Source organism: Nicotiana sylvestris, chromosome 11 (assembly GCF_000393655.2).
Source record: "Nicotiana sylvestris chromosome 11, ASM39365v2, whole genome shotgun sequence".
NCBI classification, from domain to species: Eukaryota; Viridiplantae; Streptophyta; class Magnoliopsida; order Solanales; family Solanaceae; genus Nicotiana; species Nicotiana sylvestris.
This window is the reverse complement of record NC_091067.1, coordinates 157,015,002-157,038,613: the sequence shown is the minus strand read 5'-3', so window position 1 is coordinate 157,038,613 and position 23,612 is coordinate 157,015,002. Positions and strand designations below refer to the sequence as shown.

Sequence of the window (23,612 nt, the reverse complement as noted above, 5' to 3'; positions counted from 1 at the left end):
TCTTGATGATTTCTACTGCGATTAGAGATGCGTATTTTCTGCAAGTGTGAGAAGCATGGGATGTGTAGTGATTCTCTTTTGAATGGGGGCAAATGGAAGTTCTTGGTTGGTCGAGTGCGTAGTTGCTTGTGGTTTGAAATAGATATGAAGTTCTCATAGTTATCATAGAATGGTATGATATATGTGGTATGTTGTGTAGGACTGAGATTTGCATGTGTAAGGTCTTGGTTCAATTCTGAAAGGAAGATCATAAGATCCTGAGGCAGCGGGCAGTTTCAGATGATTAGAAGAATGATTTCAGATGATTAGGGGGATGATCTTCAGATGATTAAGGAAAAGGTATTGCTAATTGGAGTGATTTGACGAGGGAATATGTTTCAAAAGAGGCAATGCGATGAAGTTGATGTTACTTCGGTAGTATTGCGACGCTTTATTGTTAGATCGACTGTTGATATTCGAGTTTGTTTGGTGGCATAGGGGAATTTTAGAGTATCTTTCGTGGAATGATTGGGTATTTGAGTGTGGTCTGTATTTCGGACGGCGGGATTTGGAATCAGGTATGGTGATTCGTGTGCTATATGGAGTTGGAGACTAGGAGTTCTCATGTTTAGGCTATATTATGGTTGTGGGTCTCGTGTATCGGCACTGTTTAGTAACTATCAGGGTTTGGAGATCCGAGAGGATTTTTTGTGCTTTGTATGTTAGATTTTGGATGTGATATTGTGTTTAGACTGGTTGTCTCCGTGTTATGTCATTCTGGACTATTGCGCTAAGGCAGCGCTGTTGGCCATGCTGGAAATGCCACGGATTGGGTGGCGATTTTCGACGAATTATATCCTAGTAGAGTGGTTTTATATCTCGAAGACCCAGCGGACGGCTGGGAATGATTGCCTTTCTTAGTTAGGGTTTCGTGATGGATGTCAGGGTAGAGGCTCCTCATATGGAATATATATTCATCACTGATCGTAGTCATCCAGTACCGAGGAAGGTCATTCCAGCCCTATGGAGAAGATCCATCTCCAGATATCAATACTTCGGACAAGATCCATGTCCAGGGAAGATCCATCCCTCAATATCATCATCTGCGCTCACTGGGGTGTAAAGACTCCGGAGAGGCTTCTTTGAGCCCAAGCGCTATAACAAGCCAACAAAGGCATGTTCAATATCTCGCTACGGCGTGCAGCCTGATCCCATACTGTCACTCAATATTAGGCTCTCGGCCTCACTCAGTTATTACTCTCCAGTCTCACACACGGGCTCAAATTCATGATACTAGCCCGAACAATGATATGATATGATATGATATGATATGTCAAATAGCAATAATTGAGACTGAGGCATGATATAATATGCATGAACAAGACTGAGTATAAAATATCAATAAAGCTAATGATATGACAGCAAGAAACGACCTCCCGGGTCTCAACAGTATTGGCGTGAAGCCTTAACATGATAATTATCATGATTTGCAGCTCATTAACTTAATCACATAAGTACAACACAAATATCAGAAAGAAAGAGTCATAAAAAGTACTCCGGAATGATCCAGGCCGTATTTCTCATGGTGCACTCCCACACGCCCGTCACATGGCATTTTCATCACCTCAATAGTGATTATAGAACGCATAGTTTGGGGTTTCGAACCCTCAGAATCAAGTTTGGAAGCGTTACTTACCTCAAGCCAAGCCAAACTCTAGCCCGCGACGCCCTTTCCTCTCGATTCGGCCTTCAAATGCCCCGAATATAACCAAAGATCAGATCCATAACATCAATATATGCTCAGGGAATAAAGCCCACGCGAAAATAATCAAATTACATCACAAATCCCGAAATTGGTCCAACTCGACCCTCAGGCCCACGTCTGGGATTCTGATAAAATTTACAAAACTAGAATCCTTACACTCTCACGAGTTCATACATACCAAATACACCAAAATCCGACCACAAATGACCCCTCAAATCCCTAATCAAAGTCTCGAATTCCAAGCCCTAATCTCCCAACTTTCTTCCTTAATTTTTCACTAATACCATGATTAAACAATGGAAAATGGCCATAAACACAAGTAATAAGGCTTAAGAAGCTTACCCAACTGAAACCCTTCGATTTTCTTGAAAAACCACTGCCATATCTCTCTTCCCTTCTTCAAAAATGGAGAAACTTAGCAAAAATTTGCGAAAGCATCTATTTATATGTTCTGCCCAGCGATACCGCATCTGCGGTCAATTAGTTGCACCTGCGGACCCGTATCTACGGTCCCAGGTGCGTACCTGCAAAAACCACTTATCCGCCCAAACTCGCACTTGTGCTCAAATATCCGCACCTGTGCCTTCGCAGGTGCGCTCCACTCTCCGCATCTGTGGCTTCTGCCATCTTCACCTGTGGCCGCATCTGCGGCTCGATCTCGTTTCTGCGGTCATCGCACTTGCAGTCCCCTAACTGCAGGTGTGATTATGACAAAATCTCAGCAGTTTCAGCTGCTCAAACTAATTTCCAAACTTTCCATTAACCATCCGAAATCATCCCGAGGCCCCCGGGACCGCAACCAAAAGTACAAGCAAGTCATATATCACTATTCAAACCAATATCAATCTTCTGAACACTCAAAACAACGTCGAAACACCAAATCGCCCTCGGATTCAATCCTAAGGATTCCAAAACTTCCAAAGTCCGCAAATGATCAAAAAGTCTACCAAGCCACCTCCGAATGATCTGAAATTTTGCACCCACGTCACAAATGACACAACAGATCTATTCCAACTTTCGAAATTCCATTCCGACCCCGATATCAAAATTTCCACTACCAACCGGAAAGTTAGATGTGCTCTTCTTATTTGAATCACAGATACTTCCAATATAATCACCTAGAAGTTTCTAAGTTTTAGATATTAATTAAGAAAAGTCCAACATATTATACTGGCGTTTTGTTCTGCACGGTTTTATGTTATTTTTGTGGTTTTGAATTAAAGATACCTCAAGTACTATAACATTTAGCATTAGTCGAACCTTAAAATTTTTAGATGTGTAATCACACATACTTCCAGTATAATCTATGCATAATTTTTTGTAGTAGTTTGAATCAAAGATACCTCCAATACTATATGCTGGAGACTGTGTAGTTTTGACATATCTAATAACAAAATTCCATTTTTTTATTCAGAATAGTAGGTGAATCTTAAAAGTTTAGTATATCTATTCAGAAAGGTCCAGTATATTATACTAGATGTTTTGTTCTGCAATTAATTCATTTGCTATAACTTTTACTGTGTATTTTTTAAAGAACAACATAAATTACTTGAAATTAAATTACACACACACACACACACACACACACACACACACACACACATATATATATATATATATATATATATATATATATATATATATATATATATATATATATATATATATATATATACACACACACACAATTAAGCACAGAATAAATATTTTTCATATAAAATTTATAATAATATCAGAACAATGCAGATTTTATTAGTTACGATCTGAATTACAAATAAGAAGATATATTATACAGTTAAGCACATATTAACGCATTGAGAAAATTCGAGATTAGCACAGATTAAAGCGTTGAGATAAAACCAGAAAATTCGAAGAATCAGAAGAATAATTGGGAGCTTACTTCAATATGTAGATTACGACGCAAGATTCTGCTCAAACAGAGTGTGAGATCGTGTTGCATAAATTTATAAATAGAGTAGGGGTAATTTAGTCAATAATACTTTTCCGTACAAAATTACTGGCTAAATAAGGTTGACTTTTGATTATGTGGCTAAATATGATTGACCAGGCGTAAAAATAGCTATTTATAAATTTTCCGCTTTTTTTAATCCAAGTCACACTAATTTTCACTACTATATAAAATGCTTGTGGCGTCTTTTATACATACAAGTTTCTGGATACGCGCATTGCGCGTGAGTCCTATATCAATTAGTATAATATTCTTTTTCAAAATTACATTAGTATTATTTAAAAATATATCTGAGTTATAAAATGAAATTAAAGAAAAAAATTCAAGTTCATGAATATAATTTTTTAATATTGTTAACTTGGTAAAGAAGAAATCATAATACTTCATAGAAGTCCACATGTGCCAGATTGAACTACTTCAAATATTATTGAAGTTCACCGAGTAACTTTGTACTATATCCTAGCTGTTTGTTAGCGACAGAGATGTATGAGTTGTGAACAACAAATTTAATTCAAAAACAATCATTTTATAAATTTAATCAACATAAAAGAGATAAAATTATAATGTACCTACATAAAAAACTAATTTTGTCTCTTCATTTGCTGTTAGGTTTAGGACCTTCAGGTTCTTTGAACTTTGCGTGTATCTGTTCAAATTCTTAAGATAGTATGATAAGGCATTTGCCTCTACCCCTTCGATTCCCTTGTACTTCATGCTTTGAAATGGTACTTTTAATTGCTACATTAAAATATGTGAATTCCAAAAACCAGAATAGTTAACATCAATTTACATTTTTGTATTTTTATTATGCAGAATAGCTATTTAGTTTTCAAGGGCAAAATAGCTCATTAATTTTATTTTATGTGGGCATTTTAGTAATTCAAGTTTGACACTTTTTGCTTCCCACTTTTAGTATAATATATATACGATGAAAACATATTTCTTGAAAAATGAGTTCAATGCTATCTCAATACACTGATGAGATAGTTCAAAATTGCAAACTTTTCCAAGGCTCTAAGTTGCTCTTTCGTAATTTGCCGTTGAAAAGATTAGAAGAACTCTTTAAAAAAAAAAAAAAAAAAACAATAACACTTCCTTTTTTGTATTAAAAAGTTTCATTACAAAATATTGCACAAGGAGGTGGTCATTCTCATTCAAAAGGTGGAGAGGATAGAATGAGATTAAATCCTTAAAGAGAGCGAAATATCCAAAAGTATCGGATCTTCCAAAAGTAGTGCATTTTTGGAGGGTCCGATGCGGGTTCGACAATATTATGGAGAGTCCGCGCACCATAGAAAAGAACTACCAACTTCATTTTGAGAGAAAAGTATTCAAAAGATAACCAACTACATATACTAGAAAGAAAGAAAGAAAGACTTGCATAATTTAAGACTTTGGGGTGATGGACATCTTAACAGTCGCGCTTTCTGAAGATCTAGAATGCAGAAAACATTCCGTCAAATCCTCATCACATTTTATCAATATCGTATCACCCTCTTTATCTACATACGTGAAATCAAAACTTTCGATCGATGACTCGACCCTCTTTACCACTTCCTCTTCTAAATCCTTCATCTTAGAAGAACTAGTTAGCTTCAATTTTAGCATCCTATCTCCATAATTTACCTTTGTAATCACAGCTGTACCATCTAGGATTTCTGTAACATGTGCTCCAACTTTAGCTCCATTAATTGTGTCTTCCTTGTTAGGGGAATCAGAAGATTGCTGGAATTTTGTTCTAGCATTGACATCTTCCTCAGCAGGGAGGATTGATTTCATTTTACGAGAGTGGGAGCATTTTGTTTTCTTCTCCTTATTCTTGGGTGGCCATCTAGTTATACCGTATAATCTACATATACGCTTCAGTGTTGATTTGCCAACTGCATTAGAATAATCCCAGGTACAAAAATGTCTTCAGTGAATCTTAAACTACAATACACACATATGATTTGGACTAAAGGAAAGGAGAAGATAAAGAAATCATATCAATTATTCAATCGATCAACTACGTCCCAATACTAGCTAGTTAGAGACCGCTAGGTGAATCCTCCGTATCCATTCACTCAATTTGGGTCCATTTCATTCCAATTACTGGTGAACAATTTACTTTTTAAGACAAATTTCGGGTACTCTAATCTAGAATCTCTTTAGATCTTACACTTTACCTTGAAATGACATAGGAGCTTCTAACTAGATTAAAAGGACTCTTCGCAAACATGGTGTAATACTCGGGCCCCTCGAGCATATCTTAATAATGACTTGGAACATGTTGTGAACTTGATATTGTAATGAGTTGTATAGGTGCTGAAGTAGAGACGGAGTGTTTCATTGGTGAGCCCCACTTATTGTTTTATGCATAGATATGCTTTCCTTTTTTGTCCTCAGCAAGAACTAAGCTAGACAGTTGTAATGACTCTCTAGAATATGCTTCATGGAATCTATTACAGATTTAGGACTACATTAGGTGTTAATTTGCTTATGTTAATCCTTGGTCCATACTAGCGCTATGAGACAGATTAATGGATGTGGATATATTGTGGGCGGGCAAGCTGACTCACGCTTAGAGTTTGGGTTGTGAGGACTGAGGACCTTATATAAATATAACAACAATAACTAAACCTTAGTCCAAGTAGTTAGTATCATTTATATGGATCATTTGCTTCATGCGTATTGTTCTTAAAGAAAGAAGAAAGATACAAGCAGAAGAGTTTTGGAAAGAGTTTATGATACCTCCCAAATCATTGGCAGCGGCATCTTGAGTCATTGACGAACGGTCTTCAATTTTTTTGAGGTTGATGTTATGGTCCTGTTCTATCCTCTCTCTTTCTTTCTGAATCTCTGACTCAGAGGTAAATATCCGTTTACCCTTTTTTCTTTTGTTCCCAGCATTTGCTCCCTGCTTTGCCTGTCGTGTTGATAAGTCCAGCTGCAGTTTTCTTTCTTTATTTTGTGAGGTTTTAGCGCTAGTTGAAGATCCAGCGGAATTGCACTGTTCTTCACTTACAGCTATGCTATCCCTTTCAGCATTTATCTCATCAATATCCAAACTCAGTTGCTGATTTGTTTCGGAAGAAAAAGACTGCTGATTTGGTGTGTCAAGCAACATCAACTCTCCTCCATTTGGCAATGGCTCAGCATTCTGCAGTTCTTTAGTAGTTTGACAGATATCAAAAGAATCAAGTTCATCGTCAGAAGAAATCTTGATGACTTCAACAGGTAACATCTCTCCAAAATCATGTCCGACTGCAACCTTAACGTGTTGCAACTGTTGTTTCACCGTGCCCAAAACTAACTTCAGGAAGTCTTGTAGATTCCTACGCAGAAGCTCATTTGGGGGCAAGAAGAACTCTAGTATGAAAACATTGTCATCATTGCCCGGAGCACTTAAACAGATTGCAAAACAACCAGTTAAACCAGCTTCGCGAGCACAAGTTACCAAGGGGTATTCCATTATGCTCAACCGTGTTACATCTCGGCAAAAGCATGAAGATTTTGATGAGAAAGCCCTGCCAACAACACCGTATCCTTCTAATATGTACTGAAGACCACTTGCATATTTGAATAAATTTAAGTTTTGGTTATCGTTGATTGCAATGTGTCGTTGTCTAACAGTGATAACTTTTCCAGTGCACCATGAATCAGCAACACTGACCCAAATCTGAGCAAAGAGAAATTGATGTTTTTGACATACCACTTCGATTGCCTTGTATAATCCACCAAGAGCACATTGCCGGTCATCCAAAACCTGCCTTGAGACTGTTTTTGTTAATATGAATTCAAGATAGAGATATCACTGAAGCTTAAACAAAAAGAGCCAAAGGAAATGAATATGGTCCGAAGGGAGACATTACTGGAAAAGAGCTTGATCTACTGGACAACTTACTTTCAAATCAAGCGGACAATATGAATCTGGAGATTTAAGATCCACCACCTAAAAAATGAAGTCAAAAGTGGAAAAGAATAAACAGCGGTTGAATAATACAGTGTACAGTTTTAATTTCCTCTTTTCTTGGCGCCTCTTCTTTTTCTATTCAGAAAGGGTGAAAGGAAAACAGTGCATTAAAAGGGATCATGGATGCCAAACAAGATGAGCTAGAGGTTCAACATTTAAGGTTGGAAAAAGCTGAAGGTATGCGTAAAAACCTGGAGCATCTTGAAAATGGGCAAGACAGAGTTTCCAAATATCCATTCATTTGTTTGGTGACTGGTGACCAACTCAAGTACCCCGACAAAGGTGTCTCGAGATGGATCAAAAACAGGGACAGTATAGCACCATTGTATGCTCCAGGCTACAGCATCATCCCGTAAAGGGAACTCTTGTTGGCTGTAATTCTTCACGTCTGTACATAGTTCAGGCAACCTATGTTTGAACACACGTCCGGGGGGACCAAGGTCATTTTCACATTGGGTACCGTTCTTCAGCTCAACAGGAATTGCATGGCTCAGGCACTTTTTCCTGTACGAACATAGTCCGTATTCAAGTCTGGTAAGACCAAAAGGCTGATCTGAAGTTGTTAGGAAAGTCTGGCCATCAATTACAATACTAGCCCAGTACTGAATAAGATAATTGCAGGATAATTTCTCTACATGTTGTAGTGCAATCTTAACTCTTTCCTTGATTACCATGCGTTTAGTAACAACATCTGTAGCTGTGGCATACACAAATATTGTATTAGTACAAAGAATATTACTCCCAGGTTTTGTAAAAGGCTTGTAGCAACAATTTTACTGATTGGCCAAAGCAATTAAGTTACCTTTATCTAATTTAAGGAATTTTCTTGAATTCAAATCCGCGATACAGTACTACTAATGATAATCTCAGAGCCAGTACTATAAATTTTACGTCTGCCTCAATCTTTCACTCATACATGACAATCAGAGCCAGTACTATAAATTGTAATGAATTTTGGCCCATTGCCATTGGTAATAAAGAAAAGAAAACGATCGAAAAAAATTAAGTGTTTGCGGAGAAGTGACAGTAACATGCAGAAACAAAATTACTTTGACAAAAGGTTGGCATTTTCTCCTTAGCATACCAAACATATAGGTTTGCCAACTTTAGCACCGATTCAAAACGACACGATAAATGGTTATCAGTACTATAAAGAATAGGTTGAGGATTCAAAGTTAAGACCTTTATATCCAGGATAAATTTTCAAGTGAATGAGAAGTTCTTCTTCTAAGGTGTGGCAAGCACAAAATTCAATGGCAACCATGGTGGTGAATATCTTGTACCTAAAGTATGTAACTGAATTGCAACAATGATTCTCAAAATGGAAACAAAGTGCTAGAATTTCACAAAGAAGAAACAAAAAAAATAGGTGCACTAAGCTCACACTATAGGCACGATCCAGGATCGGACCATAAGGGTCTACTGTACGCAACCTTACCATGCATTTGTGTGAGAGATTGTTTACGCAGCTCGAACCTATGACATCGTGGTCACATGGCATTAATTTTACCAATTACGCTAAGACTCCCCTTATTAGAATAGATACAAACTGCTAGAATATCCCAAAAGTATTAAAAAAGAACAAAATTTTGAAGTAATGAAGCTGAATTTGGCAGTGTATCTCAGAAAATACTTAGCTGACTCTCATCCCATGTATAAAGATCAAAATAATTTCAACCCCACCAAAAACCAAAAATTCTTCTTCCCTACAATTTATGAGAAAATCAAATATAGTAAGTTCTTACTGAAGGAGAAGTGATTCTGAAGCTGCTCTGCATCATCACGTTCACTCCAAAAAACCCATAGACCATTGGGTTGGCGGGACCAGGCTTGTTCACTGAACACACTCTCCATTCTTGAAATCAAATGACTTTTTTTTTCTTTCTTTTTGAGGTTGATGTTGTTGTTGGTTGCAGGCCAAACCGGTCTCTCTTTCCAAATGTTCACATTGACCAAATGTTGAAAATTTTGAGATAAGGAGTGTTGAAACGGTTGTTTTAGGCCAAAAAGACCAAAAGGTTGTTTACGTTAATGTAAGAAGTGTTGGAAGAGTTGTTTTAGGTGAAAAGAACCAAAAGGTTTGTTTTACATAAATGGATAAAGCACAGTCCAGTTTTTTTTTTTGTTTATTTAACCTTGCCAGTTGGGCCCACATTCCACTAACTCACTTTCGTTCTTTGTCTAATTTAATTTAACTATAATTAAAATGGACAAATATGATTTTATTTATATTCGATAATAAAAAAAGTGTATAAAATTTATATATCTTTTGTATATAATCTATCTATATTATATTAAAAGTATGAATACCCTTAGCGAAATGTTGTTCGCATTTTTTACCCTTATAAAATAGAGTTTATATTAGACAAAATAGTCATTCAATTATTTTCCTAATATTTAAGATTTTGAAATCAACTAAAACTTTTACTTATTAAATATTTTCTTGTTTAAACCATATAGAAAATCCTAATAGGATTTCTAAATCAATTAAAATATAACATTATATAAATTCTTTCCTTACTTGATCATGTAAAATAACAAGACTTCTTACAAATTATATTTCGTGGTATTTTGTTTCAAAACAATCTTAAATGCCGTAATGAGTTTGGTTTTGGTGTTTCTTCATCAGTTTGGTTTTGGTTTTTACCTAATTTGATTTTATCCTCTCTTTTTTTCAATTAAGTTCTCACATTTTAAAATCTTTTTTCTAAAACTAATATTATTAGAGTTTAGATTCTTCATCAACAAACTAATATTATTATTCTATTCATGTGATCGATAGCTTAAAAGCTATCAATTTTTTTGTACTTTTTAATTATTTAAAAGTTAGTTATAATTAGTACAACTTAATAACATATGCACACTTAATGAGTAACAATATTTTAATTAGAAATCATATGAGCAAACTTTATTTTATTATGGTTGTTGCATATCGATCCAATTAAATATCAAGTAAAATAACATCTATCATTCATAATATATTCTAAATTCAAAGATGTCTAGCTATAACTTTAATTTTATATTATAACTCCAAATAAATTTTCAAAAAATGCTTACATTTAGTTTATTATTTTCTTAGGTGTCGTTGGTTGAAGTACCAATGTATTTTTAGTTTGATTTGCTTTTTCACATTTTCTTAATATTTACAAACCATAAACATTGGATAATTCTATAAGACATGATTCCTTCCTTTAGTGAATTAGCTAAATAGGACCAACAATTTAATATTTACCATTTTCATAAATTTACGATTTATTTTCTTAGATTTAATTTATAACTCAAATATATTTTTTCAATATTATTTACGTAAGTTTTAAGAGTTTGAACACAGTGATACAAGGTATACACTTGCTTCCGTCAAATTGATTCATGTGAATTAAAACGGAGGGAGAATACATTTTTTTGACTATTGTTTTGCCAACACCTATAAAAATCTCGTTTTCCCTTTACTGTGTAAAGGCAAAGAATATCCTCTGCTCCTTCCTTCTTTCATTCTTTTGTTTTGCACAATTGCTCCATCCTTATGTTGGTGTTAATCATCTATTTGATTTTGAATACAGTAAGGGGATCTACTGTAAGCATCTATTTGATTTTGAATTTCATCTCAAATTAAAGCTTAGTGTTAAATAGTTGGGCTACAGTGAAAATGGCAGGAAGAAATGAAGCATTCAGAATATGTGGTAGTGTATCCGAAGCATTGAGTTACATGCCATGTCCCCTGCAATACACTGAGCCTAACACTAAGAATGACCTCTGGGTATTTTGGAGCCAACACAACAACGAGTTTCCTTCTGTCTTCCCCAGCAGTAAGTGCCTTTTCCCCTTTATGTCCAATTGGATTGGTATTTACACTATATATAATCTCCAGATTATATGATACTCAACTCACTTGTTTGGAGAATGAAGCCTTATAGGGTTCTCTCTTTTTGTCCTTTCTTTTAGTTTTTACCCCTTGCTAGATCGGAGCCTTGGCGTAACTACTAAAGTTGCTTCCATGTGACCAGGAGGTTACGGGTTCGAGCCGTGGAAACAGCCTTTTGTAGAAACATAGGGTAAGACTGCATACGATAGACCCTTATGGTCCGGCCTTTCGCCGAACCCCGCGCATAGCGGGAGTTTAGTGTGCTGGGCTGCCCTTGCTAGATTCTTGTGTTTGGTCAATGCATAGAAGTAGTGACACTCATTCACTTTTTTTGCTTATTGATTTTCGGGAAAAAATTGGACTATCTGAATTCATTCATGTCAGATGGTGAAAGGTTAAACTTTTTGAGGTTAATCAAAGTTCACTTAGTTTAAATCACGAGGGTAGAAACTAGAAAAGTGACAAACCTTTTGGGACACATGGTTTAGTATGTCGAGTGTAAAAACTAGTAATTCATGTATATGTTATGGTACTCTCTCAAAACTCAAAAAGTTTTAAACTTTAATGTTATCAGAATAAGAAAATAGACTGATAATCAATCAAAGCTCTAGCTCGGAGCTACTTTTTTGGTACTTTTCTTCATCGAATTGTTGGAACGTTAACTGCTGCCAAGGACTTGGTATACTCCAACTATCCAAGCTTTCACAATTTATGACGATCGATTCATGTCATTATTAAATTTTAAATAAGTCTTGGTGGTCTAAAAATTAGAGCAGTGATACTACAAAACTTTAAAACATTTATTTTTAAATACTATAACTCTCATTCATGTTGTTGTTTTTTTAACATTTTACATATAATTATAAGGTATTCATGTTTTTACGTGCGAAAATTCTCTGAAGCAGAAGGTAGTAGCAAACTTGGGACTCTCATTCATGTTGTTTTCAGAGCACTCCATGAGTATTCTTAATTGTTAACTTGAGCTTGTGTTTATTAATCCTATAATCTATGCAATCATGTTAAAGTTCTACTTTTGGTTCTTTTATGCGTCTAACGAGTGCAAAATTGGTGGAGTTGCTTATTTGTTTCATACATTATCTCTTACTAATTTATATTCTCCAGGATTCTATAATGATTATATTTGGTTATTCAGATAAGATGAATGACTTTTAAATGATTCGGAATGAGAAAGGGGTCGTGATTTCTTTGAGCTTATGTAACTGCTTCCGCTTTTAAATGTTGAACATCCAAGGAGTTTCAATTGAGAAACTTAACCAGTTTTTCAATATGATATGATTGCAACATATCTATCTTTCTGAACGGGTCAAGTGACTAATATCATGAACAACCTTTTTACAGCTGCTGATACTACTATCTATCATGATACTATTAAGGAGAAAATCGCATCTGCTCTCAAGAATGCCTACATTTCTGACAACTTCGGATGCTGGTTGGTTCAATTTTGGGCACCTGTGACTACTAAAGATCAGTTTTTTCTAACAACTTGTGACCTACCGTTTGGTCTTACGAAACTCCATGAAGGACTTTGTTTTTATAGGTCAGAGTGTCTGAAATTTAGAATTTCTATTGTAACTGAGAATGAGAATCAACTTGGCCCTACCGGACGCGTGTTCAAACATGGTTTGCCTGAAATGAGTCCGGATATTTCGCGCTATTCTGCTGCTGATTTTCCTCAGCATAGCTCGGCTTTTACTGCTGGTTTAGGGAACTATTTGGCTGTACCGGTTTTTGTGCCGCTTAGTAATGAATGCGCTGGAGTACTTGAGATCATAGGGGATAAGAAGGGAAGCTTCTCTCAAGACCTTGTTCAAATGGTCTATGAAATGCTTAAGGTATGGCTTTCCTCTCTCTTTTCTCTTCTAGCTTGTCTGAGTTAGAATTACTGTAGAGAAAGGAAAGGTTGTACCTCTAGAGAGAGAAACTTTGCTTGATTTTAATGTGGTAAATATTGTTAGAGAGGAAATACATTTATTAATTTAATTAGGTCTGTAACACCTCCTGTGCATGACTGAATATGCAGATACCTTTCCTTTTCCTTGTTGTTTTTTATAGCAGTGGTGTCCGTGCTAGTTTATACGCACCTCAACTATACCATTGTGTATCAGTTTTCATTTGTCGTGAGGTGATTTAACATTTTTTCATGATTTCTAGCTGTGGGAAACATGTGATTGAAACCTTATCCATCAATCAGGCCTGTAACTTCCCTCTAAATAAGAAGTAGAAGAGAAAATCTGTAAGAAGTAGGTTTCATTTGTTTCAAGGTATAAGACAAAGTTAAAAGCAGTTTGGTATTTATTTCAGATGATCGATTGACATCCATCCTTTAGCCCAACTGTTAGTTTTCCTCACTCTACCGTAGGAAGTGGAACTGGGAATAGAACCTCTAAGGACGAAGAGAAAAGAAAATTAAAAAGAACTTCCCTTTCTTCGGTCTTTAGAGCTTTGTTTGGCATATGTTCGTTAAATCCTTATAACCTCTTTCAATTTCTCTGAGCATGGCATCTTGTTCTTAACAGAAGGTGGACTTGAGATCATCAAACATGTATGGCCACCCCGACAAGAAGGTATGTTCATGAAGATGCTATCTGCCTGAATACCCAAAGCTAGGAAAAAACATCATAGACTAAATGTATCTCTTTGCTCCTGTATCAACTGTCTGTTTTTAGCAGGGTATTAAAGGGCTAGCACGTGCCCTGAAAGAAATTGAGGAGCAGTTGAGTTTTATATGCAGAACACATCAATTACCTCTAGCTCAGACATGGCTACCTATCCTTGACAGAAGCAATGTTGAAAGATTCACGACCACAGAGGAACAATTTTGCATATGTACGTCAGCAGGCTATGAGTTCAGAGCTGCTTGTGATATGTTTCACTTAGGGAAGAGTCAGGGGGTTGTTGGTAAGGCCTTTTTAACCCGTAGTTCATGCTTTTGCAGTGACATCACACAGTTAAGCATGACTGAGTACCCCTTGGCACATGTGGCACACAGAGTTGGATTACATAGCTCGTTTGCTATATGTTTGCAGAGTTCCTACACGGGGGACTATTTATACCTATTGGAGTTCTTTTTACCCCAAGATAACAAGTCAGATTGCAGGAGTCCACAAACCATATTGAATATGCTATTGGCCTCGATGAAGCGACAATTTCGAAGTTTCAAGCTTGCTTCTGGACAAAAACTGGGAGAGAAATTATCTGTTGAAATTATACCTGTTCCTTCAGATGATGGACTCAACTCTTTTGAGATATGCCATAGTGTGAAACCTTTATCTGATATTGAAGCAGTAGCAATACAGTGGTTTAACCCATTAAACAGATTACTGAAAAGTGGAAATACAGTAAATATCTATCCTGAAAATATTGATCTAACAACATCATCAAGAACTTCTAACAGTACAACAAATCTAACAAATGTGAGGGTGCTAACTAATAGAGTTGTTTCCAATAACTCTGAGGAAGAAAGCATGATGAAGATATCCGAAGGACACCACAGAATTAACAGTGTAGTGCTTCAGCAATCAGTTGGTGCAAAAGTCAATGGCACTGAAACCACTCTTGGTAATAAAACTAAATTCTTTTTAACAGATCTATTGCATCTCTGATTGTATGCAGTAATATTTTCACGTATGTTGATGTTATTCTAAGAAAATTCTTAGTACATTTGCAGCCAGCCAATCTCCAAATAGTCTTGGCACAAAGCATCTTGAAATTAACGACATGAATTACTCCAGTGATCAGCTTGAATCTCCCAAGGTTGCTGATAGCCATTGTGAAGAATCCAGTGGAGGTGACCAGTTATGTCATGACAACACAACTTCCTTGACTCATGCTGCAAAGCCAACCACACAAGCTGCGGGAGTGCAGAACGAAAGCATCATTCCAAGAAAATGTCCAAATTTTCTACTCTCTGGGGTTCATGCTGATGAGCTAGAAAGGTTAGCCAAGGTGTCTAAGCTCTACTATCGTGAGGAGCTCCAGGTTTGAGCTCTTTCCAAACAAATCACTGATTTTTTAACAGTATTATTAAGTCAAAACTGTTGATTGATGCACATGATTTATGTTGATTTGATTTGATTACTCTAAGTCAGCCATTTGTTAGTGGACAGGTTGTGTTCGTACTATTTTTCTGCTCTGGTTTCCTAGTACCTTGCCACTTTACTAATTATTGATATTGCCTTTTCCATTCGTTTTTCCGATGCTTAGCTCGCTGGTACTATTTTTTTGGCGTATGTTGTTGTTACGATTCTATTGTCTCATTTCATCTTCTTCTGTCGAGGGTCTATCGAAAACAACCTCTCTACCCCCAGGGTAGGGGTAAGGGTTGCGTACGATCTACACTCCCCAGACCCCACTTGTAGGATTATACTGGGTTGTTGTTATTGTTGTACTCTAAGTCAGACATAGATTGGAGATATTGATATCCTAGGTGAAAAGTTCAAATATGGTGAACTTTGGCAACCAGTGGTTTATAGATTTGAGAGAAGATTGGAGGGATGGATGACGATACTTGTCAAAAAGGGGAAGAATCATGCTATAAGTTCTTACATTACCTTATAAAATAATCATGTTATAAAATTGCAATTCCATTTTCAGTGGGTAAGTTTGAAAGTTAATGAGAGACTTCTTGTGGGATGGAAAAAATGGGAAAGGAGATTTCACTTTGTCCCGCAGGCGAAGTTATCAAGCTAATATTCAAGGACTAGTCATTTTTTAATAGACATTTCTGCATTAGAAATGGTTATCGATATTCAGATACAAATAAGAGATTTTATTGATGTAGGCGATTAGCACAAAGTACAGATGTAGTCAATAGCGCTGGTTTTCTAAAGATGTCAAATTACCGTGTGAGATGGGTTTACCAAAAGGTAGTGTAAAAGACAGAGTGAACTTCTCAAAGTTCATGGGGTCTTTGATTGGAACTAGTAGTCGAATAAGATTTTGGCTAGATTTTATGGTGTTTGTGATGCTTAGTTAATAGTTGCCATACATTTTCTTGGTGCCTTATAATTAAAATTACTTTTCTATTAGGTAGCCGAGTGTCGTCCTTGTTTGTAACAATAGCTTTTATTCACCACTTGGGTGTTTTTCGTACCCCTAGACTTCCGTTGCTACTTGTTGTTGTCTTTGTTTCGGTTTTCTGATTGCATTACCTATTGTTATTTTTGTATTTTCGCTTCGGTCAGATCGGTTTGTTTGTTATTGTCCCTCCCCTTTTCCCCTCCCGAGCCGAAGGTCTTTCGGAAATAGCCTCTCTATCTTCTTAAAGGTAGCTGCGTATACTCTACCCTCATCAGACCCCACTTGTGGAATTACACTGGATTGTTGTTGTTGTTGTACATTTCTATTATATGGAAAAGGGAAAGACCATTTTCGCAAATAATTCCTTAGGCTAAGCAAAGAATGGAAGTTGGAAGAAGTGTAAAGAGAATTATGCCAAAGATTCAAATTTTTTGGGAAGAAAGTCATATCATCTGTCTTTTTCATGGTGTGGTGCATAAGCATTTATTCAAAAAATTGTTCTGAGTAATTCTAGAGAAATGTGCCGATCATTTGTGTTGTCTAGGTGAGTTTACACACAAACAACAGAAATTTTAAGGTTAATTACTTTACTCTTTCTTGATTGTTAAACCAGCTTTGTGTTGGTATAATAATGACATCTCTAATCTGTGTAGTATTATTTCTCAAGGCTTAGGGCTTTAATCATGACATCTCTATAGTTCAATGTTGAGGTTGAGATGACCGACTCTCAGATTCATAATTTAACTTCTATTGGTGTTGCTCCTGTAATGTCAAATATTCCAAAATGCTCTATACCTGAAGATGCTGCAACTTCTTCCTTGCCTATTCAGTCAAGTTGTGAAGGTGTCCAAGCTTATGAGGTTTTCGACGTCTCTAGTGAAGAAGATGCAACAAGAATGAGAAAACCTGTTGTACCTCGTGCTATTGTGAAAGGGGATCATCCTTTTAAAACGTCAATTACAGAAGAAATTCCTGTATCAATTATTGATGAGTTTAGTAAGTTTGTTCAGACAAAGTCAATTCGAACTCGCAGGTAATTTTTTGAGATTGCTTTATGTTTTGATTGTATTTTCTGTGTAATGATAGTTTGGACTATTATTTTTATATATTTATTAAATCTTTTTAGAAATAAGGTGTGCGAAAAGAAGGATGATATATTGGAGGAACAGTTTGATCTTGGAATTGCATCTATAGCTGAGAGGACATGGTTTTTTGAACTTCATTATGCTGGTATAGGTATTAATGACATGGTATGTAAACATACATTATTTTTTTTGTTTTGTTTTAGTATCGGTATGTGAGTTTATATTCGATTGATGTCTGTTTTATTTTTGTAGCATATTGATGTTATATTCTATTACCTTCGGAAGAAAGCAAAATATGGAAACATAAGGATGACAACCACCGACAACTATTTCAGTTCTATCATTGAAGAGGTGTACAATAAATCAATTAAGGATAGCATGAATGCAAAAAATCAGATATTTGACATGATAAAGAAATTAAGAGAGTATGTGCTTGGGTTTTACATTCTTTGTAACACCCCTTGGGTTTTCGTTGATTATGTTCTTATGCCAATCAATGTAAAATATGCATGGCATTGGGTGTTGGGCATTCTATCTTTGCATGATTGCTGCATATACATATATGACTCAATGAGATCCCCAGGACATGATGTTGTAATTCATAAAGCATTGCACTCATTTGCTGTAATGATACCATTGTTGCTCAACACTACTACATTTTATCAGCAAAGAAGTGACATTGCAACGAATATATCACATTACTTGGGAAAAAAGGATCTATCTGAACCATTTGCTCTTACATCAGTGGATAACTTGCCTCAACAGGAAAAAACGTAAGTTGCGATGTATTTTTATATCATATTCTTTAGTTTTTACTCCTTTATTGTTTATCTTATTCTTTCTTAAAATGTGTTTTGTATGTAGTGATTGTGGTATATATTGTTCTGCATTTGCGGAGTATTTCATTGAAGGCAAGAAGATACCTGTTGACAAGAACATCTTTGATCCTACACGTCTTCGAACCAGATATGGAGCATTATTATACTATTATGGTAAGAAGAAGCAGCTGGAATATCTCGTTAGTGAAGATGAGGCCACTGGAAGATTGGACAAACCTTGCGTTTCAAAAAGGCGCAACACAAAGACCAATTGATAGTTTTTGTTTCTTGTTGTAATTTAAAAGATATTTTGGATTGAAATGTAAATTAATATACTAGAATATATATTTATTTTTAGCATGTGTGTGTGTGTTTATATTTTTATGTATAATGTGGATTGGAGTTTATATTTTTTATGGTGTGATTTTATGCATATTAAGTTGGATTACATAATTTTTGTTGATGATATTCTAGTATAATTAGTTGCAGTTCTTATTTTGTTTGGTTACTGTATATTATGCTGGAAATGCTACTTATGAAGCGCTATAAGCTAGTATATTATAATGAAGAACTGTAAAACAATGGAGAAGTTATATCTAGAATAATCTGTTAGAGTTAAAGACTTTAAAATTTTGTCTCCTGTATATTCTACTAGAGATATAACACCTGGAAGTATTTTCTCCAGTATTTTTGTAATGGCCCGATCGGTCGTTTTGAGCTCTAGCGCGTCATGCAAAATTTTGAGGCTATGAGCAGCTCCACTTCAGGTATTATGACTTGTACGCATGGTCGAAATTGAATTTCGGGAAGTTCGAAGTTGATTTGGAAAGAGCATTCTCATTTCAGAAGCTTTAAGCTGAAAGAATTGACTAAGATTAGATTTTTGAGTAAACAACCTCAGAATCGGGATTCGAAGGTTCCAGCAGGTTCGTATGATGATTTCGGACTTGGGCTTATGTCTAGATTAGGTTTTGGAAGACCCGGGAACATTTCGGCACCTATTGTGGAAGTTAACATTTTTGGAAGAATTTCATAAGTTTGGGTTGAAGTGCATTTTAGTGTTATCAATGTCTGTTTTGGATTTCGAGCCTGGGAATAGCTCCGTATGGTGATTATGGTGTTGGGAGCGCGTACGGAAGTGAATTTGGAGGTCCGTGGGTCATTTTGAAGTTATTTGACTACACATAGAAATTTGAAGGTTTTTGAGGAGTTTGACCGGAAGTGGAATTTTTGATATCAGGGTTGGATTTTGATTCCGGAAGTTGGAGTAGGTCCGTAATGTTGAATATGACTTGTGTGCAAAATTTGAGGTCAATCGGACGTGATTTGATAGGTTTCGGCATTGAATATAGAAGCTTGAAATTCTAAAGTTCACTAAGCTTGGATTGGAGTGCGATTCATCATTTTAGCGTTTTTTGACGTGATTTGAGGCTTTGAGCAGCTGGTCCGTGTTATGTTAAGGGACTGAGTTGTGTGATTGGACGGGGTCCCGGGGGCCTCGGGTGTGTTTCGGGGTGGTTTCGGAGCATTTTGGGCTGTGTTGGAACTACTGATGCTGGTGTCTAATGTTGTTCTTCGCGTCCGCGGGGGTCCTCTCACGTTTTCGAAGAAGGATTTGGCTTCTCAGATTTTGTTCTTCGCGTTCGCGAAAGTAGTCTCGCGTTCCCGAAGAAGAAGAATTTCTGTTGCGCAGGTCTTACTTCGGAGGCTCATATCTCACAATCTACAAGGAATTTGGAGATTACCCAAAAACAAAAGTTGTAGCAACTTTGTGTCTAATTTTCAGAAAGGTAATCCATTTAGCATTTGGATTTGTGTACGAAAACTTATGGCTAGTACACTACAAGCTGTCCGGGAAGATGAAGAAGAAATTTGTGTTGCAGAGGGCTGACTTTGGCAGCTTATATCGCAAAATCTATAAGGAATTGGAAAATTTCCAAAACATGAAAGTTGTAGATCTTGGTGTCTAGTTTTCAAAAAAATAAACCATTTGTCATTTGGAGTTTTGTACAAAAGGTTATGGCCATTATACTATAGGCTGTCTGAGAAGAGTTTGAAAAATAATTTTTGGAAATTTTCTTTTTCGCGAACGCGACGGGGTTCTCGTGAACGTGAAGAGGAGTCGTCTGGGTAGTGTATAAGTGTAGAGAAATGGATTTGGATCATTTCATCTCATTTCCTCCATGGGAGCCAACCTAGGAGCGATTTTGGAGCTCCATTTTCATCATCCATGTCAAGGTAAGTGATTCCCATCTATTGCAAGTTAATTACTTGAATTATATCTAGATTTTAACATGGAAAATCATGGGAAATTAGTGAAAATTGGGGTTTTAAAGAAAAACGTAGAAATTTGGTATTCTTGGAATTTGACCCCGATTTGGGCACGAAATTGGGAGTAAATTATATATTTGAGTTCGTGAGGTTATGGGTAGACTTTATCTTCGAAAAATTTCAGAATCCGGGCATGTGGCCCCGAGGTTAATTTTGTCAACTTTTCGATGGGGGTTTGGAATTGTTATAAATTGGATTATAATGAGTAATTGATCATATATTAATGAGTTTACATAATTATTGGCTAGTTTTGGAGCAATGCGCATCGATTTGAGTTTTCGGAAGGGCATGGAATAACGGTTATGGAACTTCGGAGCGAGGTGAGTCTCCTTTCTAACCTTGTAAAAGGAAATTGTCCTCATAGGTGAGTTAATTGGTTATGTGCTCCTATTTGTGGGGGCTAAGTATGCACGAGGTGAAGAGAGTCCATGCGTAGCTACTATCATGCTTATGTACGGGTAGTCTAGGACCCAAAATCATGTTTTACTTGTGATAATTGTAACCTTATTGATAGTTTAAATTGCTTAAATCATACCGAAGTGTCAAATGACTTTCTAAAAGAATTAAACTTCATCTTCTTGACTTGTAAAAGAGAAATTTACACCTCCTTGAATAACTGTTTCCGTGATGAAGTCTTGACTGACTATTTTAATGTGTGTTTCTATGTGTACCTATGTCACATGTATGATTCACGAGGAGGATGATTGTTAATTTATATTTGACTGCGTCGCATGTATGATTCACGCGCGGGGTAATAGATGCATCTATGTTTCGCGCCATTCGACCCTCTGGTAGTGCACAATTTAAATATTTATTGGATCGCGTCGTACGACCTCGGCATAATTTGTGCATGCTTGTATTGCTTGCCTTGATATTTATAAATGAGGACATTGCTTTCCCGAATTGAGAATAAATGTATAAATGATGAAAACGGATTTGGAAATTTCCCTATGAATAAAAGAATTGTTTACTTGCTCCATTCTATTGAGTTATAGCCATGTTTATAGAAATCCTTGATTTATTGTACAATTGGTATTTTATTATTGGACCACTAGTAAGTGTCAAAGGACCTCTTGCCTCTACTTCTTCGAGGTTAGGCGGGATACTTACTGAGTACACGTTGTTTTTGTACTCATGCTATACTTGCTTTGCATTTTTGTTGCACAGGCACATGTACTTCTAGTGGCCTAACGGGCGTAGCAGTGCGGATGATACAGAGACTTAGGTGAGTTGCATCCCTTGAGACGACCCGCAGCCAGCAAAGTCCCTTTCAGTGTATTATATTTACTTTCTGTCCAAGTTTGTATTCCGGGCAGCTATTGTACTTTATTGGATTTCCTAGTAATTGCTCATGCACTTGTGACACCGGGTTCTGGGATGATTTTGGGATTGTTCAATAGTTTTGTAAAGACATCATTATTTATTCAGTGGAACTTATTATTTATTGTTTAAATATATAAAAGAAGTGATTTCAGAAATACCTAAAACGAGAAATTTCTAGTTAAATGGTGTTGGCTTGACTTACAGTAGTGTTCGGCGCCATCACAACCCTTTGTAGATTTTGGGTCGTGACAACATGGTATCAAAGCACTAGGTTCCCTTAGGTCTCACGAGTCATGAGAAAGTCTAGTGGAGTCTTGCGGATCGGTATGGAGACGTCTGTATTTATCTTCGACAGGCTACATGGCTGTTAGGAACACTCCCCTTCTTGATTCCTCATCGTGCGGTTTGATTCCTTTGAGTCCTATGCCCTTGCTTCCTTCTTACTCAATCTTATGCGACGCGAAACCCTTATTATAAATCGGGAATTGAGGAATCGAAATGGTACTGCAGATATGGTGCGAGATGTTTCCTCCTGCGTATTTGACTGGGCAGCGAAGGATAAGGAAGGGTATTTGGGAAGTGTCTTATGGTGATTAAACTCCTAGAAGGCCAAGTGTGGGAAATAAGAGTCGAGTAGTTGCTTAAAGGAGTGAGTTTGACCAAAGTGGGAGAGTGGCAAGCAACACAAGGGTTCTGTGGTAGGATGACTACGTGCCTTTAGAGGAGTTTAGAGTGATTTGGGATTCATGGTGGACAATGACTAGGTCTACAAGCTTAATTTGAAATATTGGCTAGCATAACGGCGGGATATTTGATATGACGGAAAAAAGCTGCTTGATATGAAGAAGGATACAACATGACTTTGAATTGGAAGATATTGTCGCACATTTAGTTGATGTCCATGAGGAGTGAATGGACTTGTGCAGCTGGTGAATGAGCATAGGCACAGGTGGGTCATCTCCTATGAGCAGGTCAGCGATCGCGTAGTTGGTGAAGCTCATGCAAAGGATTTTACTTGCTATCCGGTAAGAGGTTTAATATGTGAATGTTGGTAGAGATTCAGAGTGTTCATAAAATGCTAAAGGAAAGATTTCGAGGAATCTGGCGGTTTAACTGTGCAAGGTCATGTCAATAAGGGGTAAGGAATCTTGGTGGGTTCCAAAGTTGTGTAATAGTGGCTTCAAGCTGAGTGGGAGAGTCCCACCGCCTATGATTGAGTTGCATGATTATCTTCTTGTGAGGATTCGGGTTATCGACGTATTGGTAAGTTGTTTCGGCTAAGGAAAGAGAACATCAATAGTAATTTGAGCAAGGGAATTGAAGAATGTGTTCTATAATTGGCATCATCAATTCATGTTCAGGATTTGGGAAGACTCAGGAAGTATGCTTCGCGTAGAAGTGAGTTGCAAGAAAGGTGATTCGGCCGAGTGCTTCTTTGAGAGGGTGGTCATGTGCTAGCGGAGCCTTGTAGTTGATTATATTCGGGAC

The 23,612-nt window shown here is 36.6% G+C and overlaps 2 protein-coding genes across 2 annotated transcripts; one reads left to right on the top strand and one right to left on the bottom strand.

Annotated features, from left to right (window-relative positions):
• Positions 1-5,007: 5,007 nt before the first annotated feature.
• Positions 5,008-9,700, bottom strand: LOC104217454 (protein NLP6-like). The gene is made up of 5 exons (XM_070163101.1): positions 9,411-9,700; positions 7,857-8,362; positions 7,597-7,644; positions 6,444-7,458; positions 5,008-5,593 (listed from the first exon to the last, which is right to left on the bottom strand). The coding sequence occupies exons 1-5, from the start codon at positions 9,517-9,519 to the stop codon at positions 5,100-5,102; spliced, it is 2,172 nt and encodes a 723-aa protein (XP_070019202.1). The 5' UTR covers positions 9,520-9,700; the 3' UTR covers positions 5,008-5,099.
• A 1,341-nt stretch (positions 9,701-11,041) lies between these two features.
• On the top strand, positions 11,042-18,923 carry LOC104217455 (uncharacterized). The gene is made up of 9 exons (XM_009767719.2): positions 11,042-11,471; positions 12,887-13,380; positions 14,065-14,112; positions 14,215-15,106; positions 15,216-15,526; positions 17,398-17,600; positions 17,694-17,817; positions 17,905-18,425; positions 18,517-18,923. Exons 1-9 carry the CDS (start codon positions 11,312-11,314, stop codon positions 18,743-18,745), a joined length of 2,982 nt encoding a protein of 993 aa, XP_009766021.1. The 5' UTR covers positions 11,042-11,311; the 3' UTR covers positions 18,746-18,923.
• The last annotated feature ends 4,689 nt before the right edge of the window (positions 18,924-23,612 follow it).

What these genes read in the sequence shown, in the direction of transcription:
- LOC104217454 (XM_070163101.1), bottom strand. Translation starts at nt 9,519, where the DNA reads ATGGAGAGTGTGTTCAGTGAACAAGCCTGGTCCCGCCAACCCAATGGT. An exon ending in TCAGAATCACTTCTCCTTCA is followed by an intron (nt 8,363 to 9,410) that starts GTAAGAACTTAC and finishes TGTATGCCACAG; the next exon opens with CTACAGATGTTGTTACTAAA. An exon ending in ATTGTCCGCTTGATTTGAAA is followed by an intron (nt 7,459 to 7,596) that starts GTAAGTTGTCCA and finishes GTCTCAAGGCAG; the next exon opens with GTTTTGGATGACCGGCAATG.
- LOC104217455 (XM_009767719.2), top strand. Translation starts at nt 11,312, where the DNA reads ATGGCAGGAAGAAATGAAGCATTCAGAATATGTGGTAGTGTATCCGAA. An exon ending in TGGTCTATGAAATGCTTAAG is followed by an intron (nt 13,381 to 14,064) that starts GTATGGCTTTCC and finishes TGTTCTTAACAG; the next exon opens with AAGGTGGACTTGAGATCATC. An exon ending in GTATAGGTATTAATGACATG is followed by an intron (nt 17,818 to 17,904) that starts GTATGTAAACAT and finishes TTATTTTTGTAG; the next exon opens with CATATTGATGTTATATTCTA.